The sequence below is a fragment of the Triturus cristatus genome, chromosome 12 (assembly GCF_964204655.1).
Source record: "Triturus cristatus chromosome 12, aTriCri1.1, whole genome shotgun sequence".
Classification (NCBI taxonomy): domain Eukaryota; kingdom Metazoa; phylum Chordata; class Amphibia; order Caudata; family Salamandridae; genus Triturus; species Triturus cristatus.
In genome coordinates this window covers 796,047,048-796,066,946 of record NC_140595.1, presented here as the reverse complement: position 1 = coordinate 796,066,946, position 19,899 = coordinate 796,047,048, and the positions used below count along the sequence as shown (strand labels likewise).

Sequence of the window (19,899 nt, the reverse complement as noted above, 5' to 3'; positions counted from 1 at the left end):
GGCATCTCTGAGATGCCCCCTAAAAAAAGACCAACCTCTGGTGGGTTCCCTGACTGGGACAAACCAGCCTGCCACCACGAGACTTGTTTCTGGACCCCTAGGGTGGGAACCTATGCTCCCTGAGCCCAGAAACAAAGCATTTCCTGGGCGGAGGTGTTCACACGTCCCCAGGCCAGGAAGAGCCATCTGTGGCAGGGGAGTTTCAAAGGCCTGGCATCCTTTGTAATGCGACCCCCAGCCTCTCCTGCTATCCGGAGCAAGCCCCCTTCCTGTCTCCCCTTCCTTTCGGCGGAGCTGGTAAGAAAATGGAATGCCACTGACAAAAATGACCTCACCACACTGGCCAACACTATTCCCCATGACACACTTGACGTCAACCTCCAGGAGGACTCCATCTCTACTTGGCTACTTAAGGCCAGTAACACACATGCCCCACTGAAAAAAATAAAAACAACTTGTCGCCCAAAGGTGGCTCTGCCCTGAACTAAAACTACAAAAACGTGTCCTCCGCCAATTAGAGAGGAAGGGGAGGCAAAATTACTTACCTAAAGACAAATGTAGTTACTCAACAGCTATGAGGGAGTACAAAAAAGGTATTTTAAATGCTAAAGCAGCACATTTTTCGTCCAGAATCTTGTCTTCCAACAATCAATCGAAAGAAATCTTCAAGATTGTCGATGAATTATCTAACCCTGATAGAGTTCTAAGTAAGCCAATCCCCTCTCAAATCCTATGTGACTCGCTAAATAACTTCTTCATCAACAAAATCTCCTCTATTAAAGCCAGTATCCCCATACACCTCATTGAGAAAACTTCCGCCTCTAGGCCCACAAATACCCATTCCCTTGAATCATTCCCGGCCATGGATATCCAGACCCTTCAATATCTCTTGTCTAAAGTCAGATCGGGCTCTCCTGTGGATTGTTGCCGGGCCCAGCCCTTGCCTTGCTGAACAACTCTGTCAGGGCTGCGTACCACAGGCCTTTAAAGAGACCACTGTTATCTCCCTCTTGAAGAAACCTGGGGCGGACCCACAGACACTGTCTAACTACCACCTGAAATCACTGCTCCTATACTTAGCCAAGGTACTTGAGACCCACGTGGCTAAATGCCTATCCAACTTTCTAGAACAAACCAGGTTCTTTGACCCTCACCAAGCGGGCTTTCGTCCTGCCCACTCCACAGAAACCGTAATCACAGCTGTACTGGATTCCCTTCGAGAGAAGGCTGATAAAGGCATTCCCCTGGCGCTGGTGTTATTAGACCTATCGGCTGCCTTTGACACGGTCGACCATGGGATTCTGGTGGACCGTGTCAAGGATGCCGGCATTCAGGGCGCCGCTCTTTGCTGCATCCGTTCCTTCTTAGTAGATCGCTCTCAGGCAGTCCGTCTGGGTCAGTTTAAGGCTTCCAAGGTGAAAACTACGTGTGGGGTACCACAGGGTTCCTCACTCTCCCCACACCTGTTCAACCTTTACCTCTTGCAACTGATTAAGTCTTTAAAGGAAAGGAATGTGGTCACCTTTAACTACGCTGATGACCTCCAATTGCTTTTCACGATCGATAACTCGCCCCAATCAATTTCCGACTTCCAGTCCACCATGCAACATATTTGCCACTGGATGAACTATAATCATTTGAAACTGAACCCAGGAAAGACCGAATTGGTTCTGACGAGTGGTAGCAAGAATCCTTGGGGCCCACACTACTGGCCAAATGAACTGGGCCCCCCTCCTATCCCCTCCTCTTCGGTCATTATATCCCATGATCTATCCTTGAAAACACAGGTAGGCTCGGTGATCTCCTCCTGCTTTTCCAGCTAGGCAGGATCAGAAAATTATCAGGAAAGATGCCCGGAGCATTAATCTAGTGCCATTTTAAAGAGATGGGAAGAGCCCCTAGAAATACTAAATCTGTTTCTGGAATTGATGGCCAAAACTAGGCTTGAAAGCATTATGATTGACTTTTTGGTCCTATCTAGGTGCCTCCTGCTTCGTCTCTGCCCTTAGTCGGTCGTCTAAATAAGGGTATACCACAAGGCCTTTTCTTCTTAGAAAAGTTGCTACTTTCTAAAGATGTAAGGAGCGGCCTTTAGCCCCTTGACCTGGTAATGCCGACCTGCAACCATGAAACGAAGGAACTTCCTGTGTTTTGCATGAATCGGGATACTGAAATAAGTGTCCTCAATCTAATGATATCAATTAAGAATTGTCCTTTCTGGAGAAACAATAGGTTCCTAAAGCACGAGCATGCGTAAGCTCTGTTGTTTGATTTATTTGTTGAGGTTCCTTAGGTCCAATAGCGGTAGCCATTTGTAAGAAACTGGCTCTATATATACTACACCAAAATGAGGTACAGTGTGTATAGAGTCCAAGTGTCCCCAGAGGTAGGCAGAGCTTAAAGTTAGATAGAACCTTACTCTCCAATAGTGGTAGCTTGGTCGAGCAGTAAGGCAGTATCCGAGGACCGTGTTAAGAATTTGATGTACACACTCAGTCAGCAAATGAATTCACACACTCAATAACTGAACTCTAGGCCAATTGTTTTTGTATAAAAATACTGTTTTATTTTTAGAACCAAGCAAGCCTGGCACAAGAAGCATTAAATACTTTTCAGTAATAAGTTACTGGATATAGAACAGTTTGAAAATGCAATAGAAATTGTACTCTATTTGATTTACAGTTAATGTAGTAGATTGCAACACTCAGCAAATATAGTACATTGAAATGAATAGGCTTCTTCAACAAATTGCAGGCAAGTTACTTTTTCTAACTCAGTGCTGGATGGCTAGATTCAGCACTGGGACATGTCCTGCTAACGGGTGAGAAAACACGTTTTGGTTATTTGTAAGATTTTTAAAGAATATCTTTAGTTTTCAGAACTCCACACTTACTCGTTTTTTGGATGAAAAATTGTCAATGTTATCCTATGGAGGAAAAACCGGTTATCGGTTTGCAGGTAGGTAATCAACTGTGGGAGTTAAGGTTCTGTGGTTAGGTTCTGGGGTTAGACTCGGGGGTCCCCCAGGGTCAGTGATGCACTGAGATTGCACCCTCAGCAGCACTAGGGCAGCCGGGTGCAGAGTGTTGAGGCCCAATGTTATCCTATGGAGGATAGGGGGCCTCCGGTTGGTGGCTGCTAGCAAGCAGGCCACAGGGTTGTGGGAGCAAAGCTCCTAGGGTTTAGCTCTGGGCAAGTTGGGGACCAAAGTAGCACCAAATGTGCACCCTCAGCGGCACTAGTGTGGCCGGGTGCAGGGTGCTGTTTTCAGGTCAGGTGCCCTGTTTCCAATGGAGAACCTCTGGTAAAAAGAAATATTGCAGGCTCGGGGACAAGGATCTTCTGGGTGCGACCACCACTTCGAAGGGTAAGTTGAGATGTCGTGGGTTGGTTAGGCACCGTCGGTTAGGGTACACAAGGCCGTGGGGCGTCGGGTGCAGAGGTGCCTTGGGGCGTCAGATTTTCTTACCTGCTCTGGTCTCGATAGGGGCGATCCTCTGGATTGAGGCTGCAGGCGTCGTCTGGAGGCTTGAGGCAAGTCAGGGGTCGCCGGCTCTCCAGTCGGGGTCGCCGGGGTGACCACCTCGTGGTGTTTTTCCACTCGAGCTCGGGCTGGGTTCGGCGGGTGCGGAGTGGGCTGGATTAGCGGTGTCCGGCCAGAGCCAGAAGCAGCAGTTTGAACAAGTCCGGTGTTCACGGGAGATTCAGTCTTTGAAGTGAAGGCAGGCAGGTTCTCCGGGGTTTTTGAGGTTGCTGGCTGCAGGACACACCGGGGTTTTTGCAGGAGCAGGTTCGAGGGGAGATGGGCCTGATGGGCTGGGGCCAAGTAAGTGGGCGTCGTCCTCTTGTTAGCTCTGCACGGCTCTTTGGTCCTTCTTATCTTCTTTTCTTGTTGTTGCTGGATCTGCTTTCTTGGTTCAGGGCTGCCCTCTAAATACTGTATTTCGGGGGTGTTTTAGGGCTCCTGAGGTCAGTAGCCAATGGGCTGTTGACCTTAGGGTGACTACACCCACGGTGTGCTCACCCCACGTGGGGGAGTGAGCACAATCCCTAGTCCTGATTGGGGAGTGCCTGCCATCTGCAAGACGGCGAGCACTGGAGAGGGGGCTTCTCCTCGCCTCCCCCACCTGAGGGGGGGAGGGGGAGTTGGCAGAGGTGGGCACACCTCCTGGGCTGGCAAGTTTTTCCCGCCTGTCTTGTTAATGTTAAGAGTTTTCTAAAGCGCCCGTACACCGGTTGGCTTCATGGCGCTGATTCTAGGAGGGGCTGTTGCTGGGTCGGTCACTGTTTATTCGTAGGCCCGAGTATAAAGCCAGGTTTTAAGAGATTTTCTGAATTTTAGTAAATTAATGCTAGACCTGATTTCCAAGGGATTGGAGTTCCAGAATCTTGAGGCCAAAATAGCAAACCTACAGCCCCCTTGTCGCTTCAGCTTAAAGGTGGGGATTGTCAGGAGTTGGAGATGGGCTGAGCGGAGGTTGCTTGATGGGGAGTAGCGTGATATAAGGCTGTTTATGAAACCTGGGCCAAGGCCGTGGAGAGAGTTGAACACTAGACAACCAACTTTAAAGGCACAGCGTTGAGGGATGGGAAGCCAATGCAACTTCTTTAGGAGAGGGGAGGCCTGGTGCCACCTAGGTTGATGGTGGATCAATCTAGCTGCCTGGTTTTGAACCATCTGCAGGCGCTTTGAAAGACCGAGAGGGAGTCCAAGGTAAATTGCATTGGAGTAGTTGATGCGGGAGAGGACCATAGCTATCACAACTTGTATTAGAGCTGCTTGGGTGAGTAGCCTACTTAATAGAGGAGATGGCTGTGGTAAAAACTGTTGAAGTGATTCTTGAAATTGTCTTCTTGTATCCTGTTGCTGCCTCAAGTCCTCTCCACATGAGAGTAATTTAAGAGCAGCTAAATCTGCAATGTCAACGAATAAAAGGAGACTGGGACGATGTTATAATCATAACCTCTCAGATTAAACCAGCTTTGCAATGTGGTTTGAGGAAGGAGAATGACCTCTGAAGGCAATCACTATTGCTTCCCACACCTTCGGTATATGCAACATAAGACGCTTCCCTGTTACACGGTTATTACACGTAACAAGGCAGAAAATCTGGCTCGTGGAAGCTTCTGTCCAGGAAAGGGCTGAGGGTTGATGGCTGTTTGAAGATTGGGTTAAACATACACATTTGTAAAGGATGTATGTAGTCTGTGGCTAGTTCTGTGTTGCTGAGTGTAATTGTACCTACTATGCTATCATTGATTACCAGGGTTTCCCATCTCGACAGTGATGACTAATTGAAGTATGTGAACCAATGGAAGATACCAATGCTGGAGAACCTTTAAGAAACCTTTTCCTTATTTTACCCCTTGCTCACATCGGCCCTGGATAAATTGCATGGTCAATCACTTTCAGATCCGTTTATCACTGACCTGGATTTTCTGCTCAGCTGGCTGATGTGAAATTACAAAAATATTGCCTGGAGCCCAAAGGGAAAAAAGATTATGGCATCAAAGATAAAATGGCATATTGATACTCTGTGTTGGATAACTGGACTGTGGCACTCCTAACGAGAGAGACGTTTACAACATGCATGTCTTCCAGGCCCATGTTGAGATTCTGCTAGGGCAGGTAGTACCAAGAGGCCAGATTATGATGACTTTAAATTGTGTAAACGGGCATCATTTGCCCCGACAATATCACGCGTATGGTGCCACTGATCTATATTATTAGGAACACATTCTATGTTGTCTGTTTTTGTAAGAGGTGAAAATCATTGTGGCTGTCCAGTTTTGAAGCTCTCTGGGAGGGTGGGGGCAGACTTGATCCATTTCGAAAACCTGAAAAGAATGGTCTTCAGAAAGTCTTTCCGACACCTGCATTTTTATAGATTGCCTTTCTGCTTGTCTCTCACCCTCTTCTTTCCACTGCTGGCTCGTTTCCTGAGAAATCAAAGTATAAACATGATGCTTTCCTTTAATAGAATGCAGGGAACCAGCTGAAGGGGCTGCAGAAAGCATTAAAAAACCCACTGGGGAACGCAGGATTCCTGATGAACGAGGTCAGCATGCGGGTCAAGAGGTAAGGATGGTTTTTGGAGGCTGAGGAACGAGCACCAGTTGGAGCCCTGATAGACAAAAGGTGGTGATTTTGAGGGAGGCGGGAAGGAGTTTCTGGTAGTAAGTACTTGAGAGATGGTAGGATAGAACGTGAAGTTTAATAAGGCAGGCACTGCAGTAGTGAATTTAATATTTCTGTTGGCAAAGCTTTGGAGGCCACTTGTTTAACAGAGTGGCCGACCTAGATTTCTTGCTTGTTGAGTTTCTGGTTGAAGTGTAGTACAAGTAGAGCACTTGGAAAGGCACTTTTGTGAATACTGATGACTTGCAACTCTCTCCACAGGAAAGCAGGATTCGGCACAGGCCTGAGCCTGAAGGGGACAGTCCATCCTGAGCTGGAGAAGAGCGGAGAAATGGTGAGCATTGCATTCTTTTTAATCTGTTGCTTATTCAAGGACATGCAGGGCCATGAAGATTTGGGCGAGGAAGCAGTCAGATAAGGAGCTTATCCTCAAGAGCTCATGCCCCGTGTTGCTTTTTGCTATAGAGTCCAGTGCAAGCTTACAAAGATGCTCCTCTTTTCCAGTGCCACTGCGCTTTCTCAGGTCTGCTATTCTCCTCGGAGATGGTTTCCCCACGGGGCATGGTGCTGCTGAGGGATGTCCGTATGATGGCATCAGTGACATCTATTTTCCTGGTGTTTGTCCACTCATTCAGAACGTCCTTCACTCCTTCCTATGATACCCGTTTGGTGCACACAGATATTTCCTACTACCAATCAGGCTTCTAAAGACAGCGCTAGAAAAAGCAATCTGGAAATGGGTTCTTAAGTTTAGAAAGCTTTATTAAATATCATAATCCAAGTAAAACATCAGTACAGAAAAAATGACAAAGGCAATGTAATAGAACAATAGGAAAAAAAACGAAATCATACAGTCTGAAAAAAAGTGCCAATAGAAAGGTAGAGAATATACTTAGGTAAAAAGCATTTTAAGGTTTTGATTAATGGGTAGGGAGGGTAGAGAAGAGAGGAGGAGAGAAGAAGGGGAAGGGAGGGGGAAATGCAACCATTATACAGGATAAGCATCATATAAATACCGTAAGCTAGTAAATGAATAAATACACTAGAAGAAGCTGTATGTATAACATGAACAAAAAAAAAAAAAGAAATAAAAACAGCTATTTAAGGGACAGTTTGAGAGAGAAAATTGGTTAATGGCAACCATAACAGATCCTTTTTGATCAAAAGAGGTACAGTGGTGGCAAAAGCACGATCCAGTCGGTGTTGATGGCATAATAGATTCCACCATGCATTATATGAGATCTTAAAGGTATCTTTCCAATTGGTCGTAATTATCTGTAGAGAAATGGCTATATACAAGTCTATAAATTTACGTACATTGGCAGAAACATTCCATATAGGAGCCATACCACCCAAAAAGATATGGACAATCTCAAAAGTGTGGTCAGTAGCTAAGATATCGTTCAGTTTAGACCAAATACGGGACCAAAGGGATTTAACCAACGTGTAGTGAAAAAACATATGCAAAAAGTCACTATTCTCAGAGGGGCAAGACCAACATTTTTTAGAGTCAATTAATTTGAAACTATATAAATCAGAAGGAGTAAAAAAAAGTTTATTGTAAAAAAAATACAAAGTCTGTGTGGTGCTAGCAGAACGTGAAGCAGTGTGCAACTTTAACCACAAAGAATTCCAAACTTGAAGGGGAAACTCTTGGGCTAGATCCGTTTCCCAGGAGAGTTCAAGTTTGGACTTGGTTCTTACTACAATGGAAATGGGTTCTGACGTGTGTGGCATTGATGGTTTACATCCCAATACATAATGATTCACAATAGTCGTGCCTCTTGTTGACGCCCACTGTTTGCTGCTTTCCCCATGTCAACAACATGGTATTTGAAACATAACCACCACATGACAGGATTCATGTACAGTTTGACAATGCCCAATAGAGAATCCACAAAAGAAACATAAGTATTGTTAAACGTTAGTAACTATTTCATATGGAGTATCATGCCAGCAGCCTGTATTAGTCGAACTGAATGCTCCATACCTCCTTTCCTAGTGCCATTATCTGGTTGACCAGAGAGAGAGGCATCGTGTGGAATACATGCATGCCTTTGAATAATAATGGTGCCCCTCTCACGCTTTCCTCTTTACAACTGAGAAAGAACCTCCGTCATCTGGTGCAGTGACCTCTTTGCGCCACCATGTAACCATAAGAGAAGAATACCGCTGCATCCTGAATTTAAACGGCAACAGTCGGCCAACAACAAGTCAAGAAGGTAGCTGTCTCTACTGCAAGTCTGTGCAACAGATGTGACCCCCTGTAGAGGTGTTTTAAAAAGGTTTAAAAACCGAGATGGTGGTCTTTGTGGGATTAGTCAACTTCACACAGGGGCTACGCCTATGTTGACTTTCACCCACATGCTAATGAAAGTTTTAGGAAAACAGATTCTTACAAACCCAACCACTAGATGGTGAGAAGCTGCGCAAAGCATGTGAATCTAGAAGAGTTTCAAGCTGCACAAACCATAATTTCAGGCAAATGACTGGTTTACTTGACCCTCCTCCCAAACCCTCACTAGTGGAGTGCTCATTCCTTCCTTTAAGGTTAAACAACTTAGCACTGACTGCATTGACTAAAGGTAAATACTGAGAAATAATCTGCTCCATGCACAGACTGACCCCCGCCTCCTCTTCTTCCATGCAGACCGTCCAGGCGATCGAGCAGTTCGGAGGAGCTGTGGAGACGATGCTTATGAAGCATGGAAAGAAGATTATTGGTATGCAAACTCCCCTGTTGACTCTACACTCTCTCTCATACAGACCCATGGGCTTCCAGCACTTTCCTGTCCAGGAAAGGCCTTAGTTAGCTCTTTTGTCAATACCCCATCAGATTGACGGTAGATGTTTGGTGGCGTTGAAGGGAGCCTTATTGGTGTGTACTGTGAAGTAAAGGTTGGGCCGATAAAACAGGTTGTTATGGTGACTGTAAGGGCTGATACCAGCACCCTATTCGTTCTAGTTGGTTAGAACTGTGGTAGCAGCATTTTCCCTCTTTTAAAATGAGCATTGGTGGTGGGATAGCTATCATCTTTAGGAATGTTTAGTCCTGCTTTTGTGCTGCTGACACACTAATTGTTGACACAGACATATCGGAATTTTGCTTCTCAAAACATTTTCAACATTTTGTTGGGGGGGGGGGGGGGGGGGGAGGGAGTGGCTTTTTATTTACAGACCACTTGGACCGACTGGGCCCTTTCTTAATTCATTTACCTTATACCATTACATTATTCTTGGGGATTTTAATATTCATTGAGATCTTGCATCTGACAAAGCCACCTCAAGTGACAGTATGTCTCCCTTTGAATTTTCTCCATGGGTTGCGATGCCCACTCACAGTGGAGGACATATAATGGACTTAGTGTTATTTAACTTTCATTTGACTTTGCCAGACCCCATCCCTTTAGTCTGTACAGATCACTATTTGATCTAGTTTAATTGGTCCACTTTCCATCCGGACCAACGGGACGATGTTACGAGGTCCCTAATTCATCCTTTTTCTAAAATCACTGGTGACAATTTGCGGGCTGCCTTAGAAAATACCATTTCACCTCTCTTGGATTTCATTGATTCCACCATGATAAAATATGATCATTGGTTGCGTACTGCGGTGGAGAAACCAGCCTCTCTCCCAACTCACGCCTCCAGTAGTAAAAAGATCGCTATTCCCGGTTTACTCTTATACAAGAGAAAAAAACTTTGTAAAAAGTTAGAACATGCATGGAGAAAAAATTATAGCCTTGATTAAAAAATATTATACAAAATGTGGCCCTGATAAATCTCACAAAGAAAGTATTATGAGGGGTGTATAGAAAGAGCAGCAAACAAACCCAGGGAAATTTTTACGGTTGTGAAGGGCTTTACTGAATCTGTGGCTAGCCACAAAAGTAAGGTTCCATCGGTGAATTGGTGTGAGCAATTAACGCTAATCTTTCACAATTAAGTCCAAGCAATACAGAAGTCTCCCCTCCACTTTTATCCCGGATGTGACTTTTGGCTGTACTGGTGAATTGGCTATTCCAATTTCCTGTGGGCTCTCCGAGTTCAGTACTATCTCCCTGGAAGACTCTAGCCCAGCGATTTTAAATCTTAAATCGAGCTCTCCTAATGATTCTTGTCCTCCTACAATTTTGGTTTTAGGTGTGGACCTTATTAACCCCATTCTGAACATGGTTCTGAATAAGTCCCCTGTTACTGCCATGGTGCCTTTATGTTGGAAGAGAGCAAAAATCATTCCTTTACTAAAAAGGCATAGCGCAGATCTAGATATTTCAGGCAATTATAGGCCAATTTCCCTTCTTCCAGCGCCTCCTAAAATAGTTGAAAAATGTCAATTGACTGCTCTCACGTTATCTAGAGGCCATTGGGTTTCTTCATCTGAGCCAGTCTGGTTTTAGACATAGGCATAATACTGAGACTGCCTTCAAGCTAGCCTGGCTGATGAGGGCTTGTAGCCCGAAACCAGTCCCAGGATGCTTGTTTCCGGTCCAGGGAAGACATGGCTTGGCAGTTTGGGCTGGACTGTTCCATGAGGCACAGGGTCAAGACTGATTTGCATATAGCTGTGTCTGAACTGGGGTGGCGAAGTGAGCTAAAAAAACGATGATGGATTCAACCCAGACCTGTGACTGGGGGGGGGGTGTCTGGAAAGTTTCAGCTCTCCGTCCATCATCTCCTTGTATTTGCTCTGCCTTGATGGAGGTCACGGATTGTGTAAGATGCACCATTGATGTGGACGGCAGGGCAGTCCTTGTACTGTTGGACTTGTCGGCAGCATTCAATACGGTCCCACATGCTTTGTCATTAGAAATAATGCCTGGAACTGGCTTAAGTCCTTTCTTGAGGACAGGAGTCAGGAATTTGGCTACCCCCCTACTTTTCTGTCCGTGGAAAGTTGTCAGTCGGAGTCCCTCAGGCTCTGCATTTAGTCCCACTATGTTTATCATCTTCTTGTTCCCCTTAGCTAAATTCGGGGAATCATTTGGGGCTAAGATTATTTCCTGTGCTGATGACACCCTTATCCTATTTACCTTCAACAAGGGGGCTTCCATCGTTCACTGGCATACAGGGGTATCTGTTTTGGTATCTTGTGTATTGGAAAAGAAATTCAAATTTGCACCTTTTTCGCTGAAGATTACTGTGGTCTTGGCACTGGTGATGTTCATATTGGACTATGCTAGGGCTTTATATGCAGGGTTACCAAAATATCTCCTGAATAGACTTCAGGTTGTTCAGAATGCAGCAGCACGACTGGTTCTGGGCTTACCGGGACGGTGACATATTTGTTGTCATTTGCGCAATTTGTACTGGCTTCCCATTGGAAAACGGATTCTTTTTAAAGTAGTACCCTTAATGTATAGGGCTCTCCGTCATTCTGGACCTGACTATCTTTTGGCTAGAATTGCTTTTTCTATCTCTGCGAGAGTCTTGCGCTCATCTGGTAATCATCTGTCCAAGGTCCTCAAGGTTCGTTTGTCCCCTGTGGGCGGCCGTTCTTTTTCCTTCCTGGGCTCTTTATGGTGGAACTAGCTCACTTTTGACCTGCATCAAACAAAGGTTGAAGCCGGTTTTAAGAAAAAGTTTAAGAGCTGGCCTTTTCTGAGTAATCACCTCCTGTATGTGTCTCTTTTCACAGTCCGTATAGCGCCGGGACACTCTTGAGTAGCCGTGCGCTCTATAAATACCTTCACATTCATTGTCTTCACTGATGGGCATTTATTGGTGTTTGCGAGCAAGGCATTAGACAGGACACAGTGTAGTGGCCTAGGAACTCTGGGATGTTGCTATTTCTGTGGAGATGTTCCAATAATTGACAAATTGCTAGCTGGTATTATCGAGAAGAGATTTTAAGAAAACTGCGTTTTCTTTATCCAAAGTGCAGAGTAAGTGTTCTGCCAAAGAGGGCCAAAGAGGGCGGCTGTGTCAAAAAGGAGTAATGTACTCTGATTAGATGGAAATTTGATGTCTCTTTGCAAAGAAAACTGTAAGGCTTATAAGAGCACAAAGCCCCTCATAAGATCTCATTAAACCTTCAGCGTTGATGGCAGTTAGGAATGTTACCTCCCTTGATGAAGAGGAGGCTTCCAGTCCTCCAGAAAGTATTTAATCAATGAGATAATTAACAAACCAGTCTGGTAGGGGGTGTGGACAGTCTGTATGGCTGCGCTGATACTGTGCTTTCGTTCCACACACCGCTTTTCACATTGCTGAGCAGAGTGGGGTTGTTGAGTGTCTGGTGCCTAATAACTGCTGCTGGGACCTGCTGGTCATTTGTGTGTCAGCCCAAGACAGAGTTATCTTGTTAGACCGGTAATGATGTGATTTCTTTGCACTGCCCCTGAGATCTTGTGCGAGAGTAGAGCTGACCGTGCAAACTCTGTATTCCTCGGGGTGAATTTCTGCCAGGGGATTGGGGTGGCACTGGGATAATTAAAAGGCTACAGAATTTGCCAAACAAATTTGAATGTGGTGTAACAAGAGCTGCAAAGTATTTTGGGGAGGCAATAAACGAGGGTTTGACATACAGTTTTCCTACTAATAACAAGGGTGACTTTCATCCTCCGGAATCTACTGAACAGCCTTGGACATTGCAGACTCAGAGGCAGCTCTACATGAACGACAGGAAGTTCTCACTGCTTGCTTTCCAGTGACGAGAGTGTGTTGTCCAATGTAATATTCTGAAGGGTGATTCCATCAGTGAAGTTGTAGGAAGGAAAAAGTAGAAGCTCCATGAAGACTCAGAAATGTTGTCCTTTCTGGGAATGGGAATGTTGATTTTCCTCTGTGTAGTTACTGATATGTATCCCTTGGAACTGTTTCCTGAATTGGAGCACATCTCGTTCTAACTCCATTGTTCTTAACCTGTGGTCGAGGGTCTCCGAAGCATACTAGGGAGGTCCGCGACTGCTTAGAAAATTAATATATTATTTTTTAACAGATTACTAAAGTGGGTGTAATTTGAGAAGCAAAATTGAAAATGTAAAATATTTCTGTAAATGTGAAGTAATTCTAAATTGAAGGTCAAACATTATTTTGGCATCCTCCGCTGGATTCGCGGGACAGTGCAAATGCATCAAACTGAATATATTGGGGATGATGGGTTGGCTTTATTGAATTTAGAAAAGCTTCAGCCTTCCCATTAAAATGACAATTGAGATTTGTTTTTTAATATATATTCCTATTTGTTTGTGAATTAAATAAAATATAATTTGTGTATTGTTTTGTGGTTCAAATCATCAAAATTGTTTAGGCCGGGGTCCCCGGCTTCCAGTAATAACTCAGTGGCTGTCCCTGGATTCCAATACTTAATCATTACTGATAGCTGGGGAACACCACTGAATAAGTGGGGGTCCTCAAGTCAAAAGGTTAAAAACCACAGTTTTAAATGATTCCTGTGGTTCTTGAGAAGGAGTAACAGGAGTCTTTGTTGTTAAATTATTCTATGAAGAAAGGGTGATGACCCACTCCGTGTTGACATCAAGAGACTTTTAAGTTGTGTTTGCTTGTAAGTTTCCCTTGAATGCAAGAGGTTGACAAGGAGGGTTTGAGAGCAGTCTTGCTGACAAACAGTTGGCGGGCTTGGGATTATTTTACATCATGACCCCTTGAGGCAAACCAGTAACCACAGGAATGCCACGATCTGTGTTCTTGCCTTCTCTTTTTTCGAACCGTCTTGGGAGTACAGGGTTGGGTGTCAAAGTTATGCTCAGGTGGAGCAACAGCATGGATAGGGTTTTCTGTGAACTTGATACCAGCCTCAGAGCAGGAGATTTCTGTAATGTTTTTAGCCTCTGTTTGTCCTACCATGTCCCACTGTAGGAAGCTGTCTCTTTGCACGGTATACTTTTTTTGGTATACCATAGAAAGAATCCAGGTATTCCCTTACTATTGGACAGGGGCTTGCTCTAGCAATCCGAAGGTGCTCCTTTTAGGGGGTAGTGTGATCGACCAGCCATAGACTTATCAGAGAGGAGTGTGAGAGATTTGCAAATACATACCATAGTAAATAAATGATGTTCACAACTAAATAATAAATCCACACCAATTTAAACACTTCTCTATATACAAATTTAGGCACCAAGATCATGAAAATCAGGTTAGTACTTTTTAAAATAGCAGCTTTGAAGAAAACAGTTTTGTAATACTTTAAGTAATAATTGAAGCACTTCGTGGCAATGTTGACCTAGGAAGAAAACAAATGCTGCATACGTTCACTCAACGATGACTTACAGGAACGTTCCCCGGGACTTAAGGTGAGTATGGGGCAAGGTCCAAGGAAGCACAAACAGGTCCTCTCCAGAGGCACTGGGGCGTCCGGGTGTAGCGGTGCATTTTTTAGCGTTGGGTGATTTTTGATACTTAAAATCATAATTGAAGCACTCTGCGGTAATATTAACCTATAGAGGAAAGGCATGTATTGCATTCAGGCACTCAACTTACGGAACCAATCTTCTGGAGTTAGGGTGAGCATGGGGCAAGGTCCAAGGCACCACCAAAGGTTCACTTCAGGCAGCACTGGGGCTGCAGGGTGCAGAGGTGCCTCACAGTGTCGGGTGCCCCATTCAAGTCTTTGGAAATCAGTCTGTCGGAAAAGAAGCTGCAGGCCTGAACAGTTGAGCTGAACCAGCAAGGGGGCTCAAGCCTCTCAATGCTTGGTTGCACCTTCGATCCTCTTCTCCACAGGCCAAGGGCAACGGGTATAGAGTGTCCTTAGGCTTCGGGTTTTCATCACCGGGATCAGTTGTGGTAGAGGGGGGGTCTGTGAACAGGCTGCAGGCGTCGTCCAGGACTTCAGTGTGCAAGTCCAAGGTGGACTTTGTCTCCGGAGGGTCAGGAGATCATGCTGGCTCCGTTGGTCCAATTCAGCTAGGGCTAGGAAGTGGGGATGCAATGGTGCTTTGCAGCATTGGGTTTTTGCAGTTCCGGAGTCTCTCAGTCTTCTTTGGGGTGCCTGCAGGATGTAAGGAAGCAGCTTTGCTGCTCCACGGGAGTCCCTGGTTCTTTTTTTAAGGCAGGCAGACCTCCCAGGCTTTGGAGGCACAGTAGCTGCAGGACAAGACTACTTTTGGTGCACTTCGACAAGAACAGCAGGCAGGACGTCGGGGCTGGTGCCAGGATAGGTGCTTCTTCCTTAGTCTTTGCTTTTGCGGGCCTTCAATGTCCTTCTTCGTAGGTCAGCAGTAATCTGTTTTTCTGGTGCCAGGGACTCCCCTAAATACTGAATTTAGGGGTGTGTGGGGTAGTAGCCAATGGGTTACTGAACCCTGAGGGCACACGCCCCCTATTTGACCACTTCCTGTGAGAAGTGGGCATATCCCTGTCCCAGAGTTCCTAAGTTTGCCATTACCAAGATGGCCAACTCTGAAAAGTCGCATCCACTTCAGGTGGCCCACCTTAGGGGCGGCACTAGCCTGAGTGTGGACACAACGATCTAATTTTCGCACCTGTTCAGTAGCCAAAGTACTCTGGACTGAGGGGGTCGGCATCCTCTCCTGTGAGGGAAGCCATATTTGCATACCGAAAGGTGGTTGGCTCTTTGAATCTCTCCTGACTTGGACTGCTAATGTGAAGGTCATCCGGTGGGGAGGGGGTGCAAACACTCTCTGCCCGAGCAGGCTTTGTTTCTGGCCTCCTGAGAGAAAAGGCCCTCACCCTTTGGGGGGACGGGGGGGGTGTCAGAAACTAGTTTTGAGAGGCTGGTTGGCAAAAACCAGTCACTCAGAACACCATTAGCTGGTACATTTCCAGGGAGATCCTCTAAGGTGCCCTCTGGGTGCAGGTATTAAAAAATCCATCACTGGAATCAATGTGGGTTTATTAATAAGAGATGTTTGATACTAAGCAGCCCTATTCCCAGTGAAGCCATCATGTAGCTGGGGAACTCGTTTTCACCAGTGTCCAGCACCTGTTTTAAAATGGCTTTCCTAATTACTTGTATTGGCAGCAATGGAACTGGCCAGCACAGGGGCATATCTGCTCATGCAGGTAGGCCCTCACATGTAATATAAGGCACCCTGCCTTAGGACTGTAAAGCCTGCGGTAGGGGTGACTTTGAAATATTACATGCAGTGTTAGAGTACATGGCACACAGGGATGGGTGTCATGTTGTGTTTTTATTTTGGGTCTGCACCAAAACATGCAGCCTACAATGGCAGTCTTGCATGAGTTGGTTGAGGGGTCCCTCGGGGTGGCACAATTCATGCTGCAGCCCTTAGGGACTCTCTGAGTACCCCATGTCCTAGTTACCAGGGGTACCATTTACTATGGACCTACAGAGGGTACTAACTGTATTGCCAATTGTGGTACAATTGCACAGTTTTTGGGAAAGAACACTGGCACTGGGGACCTGGTTAGCAGGAACCCAGCGCACTTCAGTGAAAGTTGCATCAAATACCAGGCAAAAAAGTGGTGGGACAACTTCAACAAAAACCCAGTCTCCTACAATCACTTGTCGATTTTTTGGTAAATCGAACACTCCTGGAGAATGGCTGTCAGACAGGGACACAAGGATGTACATGTTATATAAATCCTCACTTTTTTTCATAGCCCGGTTAGGGGTACTTCACAAGTATAAATGTCACAATGGTTCTGTAATGGAAAATGAAAAAATGCAGGTGTTGCAATAAAAGCACAGTTAGAAACTGCCCACGCCAAAAGATTTGGAAATCCATATTTTCTGACTGAGGTTAGTTGAACAAGGACATTGGCAGAACTCTGTGATGAGGGATCCCAGCAGCATAAAGAAGAAAAATGAACTGCCAGAGTATTGTCCCCTGGGATGGGTAGGTCATAATGGCTTCCTGAAAGGGACAGTGCAGTTTTTCACCCATTAAAACCGTGCTGTGCATCTTCAATTTAAGACCGATTTCTACCAAAAGCTTTGGGCTATTTCTAACAGTATTTACATACACAAGTACCGAGGCACCCTGGACTGCAGTGAGTCAGTCTTCTCTTTTCGAGGATAATTATAAGCCTTATGAAGGCCACAAACAGGCCGTGCCCGAATTAAGTGGTTGGGTCGTTTATTAGGTCTCGCTGGCGTTGCAGCGCGAAGAGCTGCCGCCAACGAGATTTAGTGTTGTCGAGACAGACCAGGGCACGCGCAGCGATTGGGGTCTGAGAACGCGCTTCTGAGACGCGCAGACGCACACACACACGCGTGCACACACCCCGCCGCTGCCGACCCCCCCCCTCGCCGCATCCGCAGCTGCCTAACGAGCGCGCACACACCTCGTTGCTGACTTGCCTCGGAAGTGGGACAGGAGATGGGCGCGCGTAGGGGCGATTGGAGCCTGTGAACGCGCACGTATAGCCAGGCGGCGTGCACATCTCCTGTCCCCCTTCCGTCCTCAGCAGCCTCATGCACTTTCCATTCCGCCCCCATCCTCCCCCCCCACCCCCACGGAGACAGCTTGTTCGGTGGGTTGGGGCACATTTAATGCACGTTCTTCATGCTCTCGGCGTGCGCCAAACGCAATGTCACCTCTGATTTTGTCTGCTGAGTGCCCTTATTTTATAGAATTGCACCGAGCCAAGCCCCACTACGTCCTCAAACTGCATTGGGCCCCCTCTGATGTTCACTCGGCCCCAACGTGCACAACACTTGGATTACTCGTTTCCATTTCCTTCGTAAAGTGTCCTTCTAAAGATTAGAAGCGCCACCAACCTATATGTATTCTCGGCTACTTTTCAAGTTTCTCGACTACTTTCTTTACATTACGAATTACATGCTCCAGTCATGCTAATGTACCCCGATTCTTAGATACCCCATTTTGCATGACCTCCGAAGTTTCTCGCACCCCCTCCACGCCTCCAATTTCAAATGCACCATCTCCTGGGAATGTCGCAGCTGTGCTTAATTTGCAATGCACTGTGCACGTTTCCCTATATCGGAGCCATGCACGCGCCCCTCGAACTCTCTCCCGACGGCTGTAGCCTGCGCTGCCGTGGACCTCTGTGAGCTCAGCACAGTCGCACCAACTTCCAGTGCAGCTAAGGAAGGTGGGACCAGGCGCGGGTCGGACGGGGCTGGCCACGTAGAAGCAATATTAACCATGCGGGGTACTCTCTTGCTTCCCAGCATCTGTAGCTCACTAGAAGCTCCCGCTCTGGCACCAACCTCACCTGGATCTCTTTGCAGGATGGAAGAGCTCTCGGCGGCCGGACTTGTTTTTCTCGCTCCTTCAGCCACGTCTTGGCCCGGGAGAGCTGAGCCTGCCGGGATTGGTCTGTTTGTTTCTCTTGCCCCCGCCCTTTGTCTGAACAGACTTTGTGAATGGAAACCCCTGTGCAAGACGCCTGAGCCAATGGGAGGGTAGGGCTCGCCTGGGCGGGCTGTTTTGCAGCCAGTCACCGCGTGTTATTATTACAGCCAAGCAGAGAGTTGCATCACAGCCGTGCTATGGGACAGATGCACGCAAATTCTCAGAATTAACAAGTGAAAGGGACAGACTGTTCGAAAGCCAGGGAATGTGTGTTGCTCTAACTAAAGTGCACCTATAAAGAGTGCACTTCTCGGAAAGTCTGCAGTGCATACAATGAGACGGTGTCAGCACTTGTCAGGAGATCAGCTGTACCGCATGAGAGAATCAGCACTTCTCACTGGGGCTGTTGTAATATTATTAGTACATGCCTGCATTTCCCAGAAGGGCTGTTGTGCCGTAAATTGCATTACACTCCCTATGCTTTTTATAATTATCATGACAAGAACTTCTCTTTGGTACTGACTTTTAAAAGGAGAATACCAAAACCTCTTAATAGTGCTGCTATATTGAGTGACCATTGAGTCTGAGCTCACCTCTTGCCCACCTGTTCAGGTGTGTGATGTACAGGTAAGGTGTGCACACGGCCTCTTTTGGAACCTTTCTCAAACCACATGTGAAGTTTAGTAAGCCTGCCTTACCTGGTCTTCAGAAGTATCAGGATTGGGTTGGGAAGGAGTGGCTGCTATGACCCATCATATATCCTTAATCCTCAATAAAAAGTCCTTGAAGCGTTGCTGTGCTCAGTTTGAAACTCAAACAACCATTTGCAATGCAATAGGTCTCGCATTTACATGGGTTTAAGCTATTGGCATTGTAAATGACAATGACTTTTATTTGTTTTAAAAAACAAAACAAAAATAATAGGCATTGCCATTTACGATGCCAATAGCTTAAACTCGCGTGAATGCGAGACCTATTGCATTGTAAATGCTTGTTGAACTATGTAGCTGGACTAATTCTTTATCTACACATGCCTTAGATGCCCTGTATTTGAAGGGAGTCCAGGATCACAAGGTTGCTCAGTTTTCCAGCTTATAAGAACATTTCTCAAAAAATATGTCGGGGAGTTCAGATGTTATTGGGATCAGTTACTTCTGACTTTCCGCGGCTCGCCTTGACATCTCATTTCTGTTTGCCTTGAAAAAGTCCATTGGATGAAACGCGTGTCGGGTGCCAGTGTGTCCCCTTTTCTGTACAAAAAGACTGGAAAATAAAAAGAAGAAAATTCTATTTGGACTACTTTTGAACTACTTTTATGGTTAAGAACCTGTGTTATTGTATAGACTACCTTTGTGTGCCTCAGTACTTGCATATGTAAATAGGTATCTCCCTAGAGTTTTCTCTAGAGTGTAGACCCTCCAAGTGGCTAGTGGGTCTGTTACCTTGAGAGCAACGCAACATACTATTTGTTAATTACATTTTCTTCCAGAAAATGGCCTCAATAGATGTGCATTCGTATAAGACAGAGCCACTTGTTCTTTGGTTTGTGCCAAT

General features: G+C 45.9%; 1 protein-coding gene across 2 annotated transcripts in view; it reads left to right on the top strand.

Moving 5' to 3' along the window:
• Nucleotides 1–19,899, top strand: part of ACADVL (acyl-CoA dehydrogenase very long chain) — a 124,773-nt gene that overhangs the window by 93,199 nt on the left and 11,675 nt on the right. For both annotated transcript variants that reach the window (XM_085640115.1, XM_085640116.1), the window contains 3 exons: nucleotides 5,982–6,079; nucleotides 6,401–6,473; nucleotides 8,790–8,862. In XM_085640115.1, coding sequence (XP_085496241.1) covers nucleotides 5,982–6,079; nucleotides 6,401–6,473; nucleotides 8,790–8,862 — 244 coding nt within the window. The remainder of the gene's footprint in view (nucleotides 1–5,981; nucleotides 6,080–6,400; nucleotides 6,474–8,789; nucleotides 8,863–19,899) is intronic.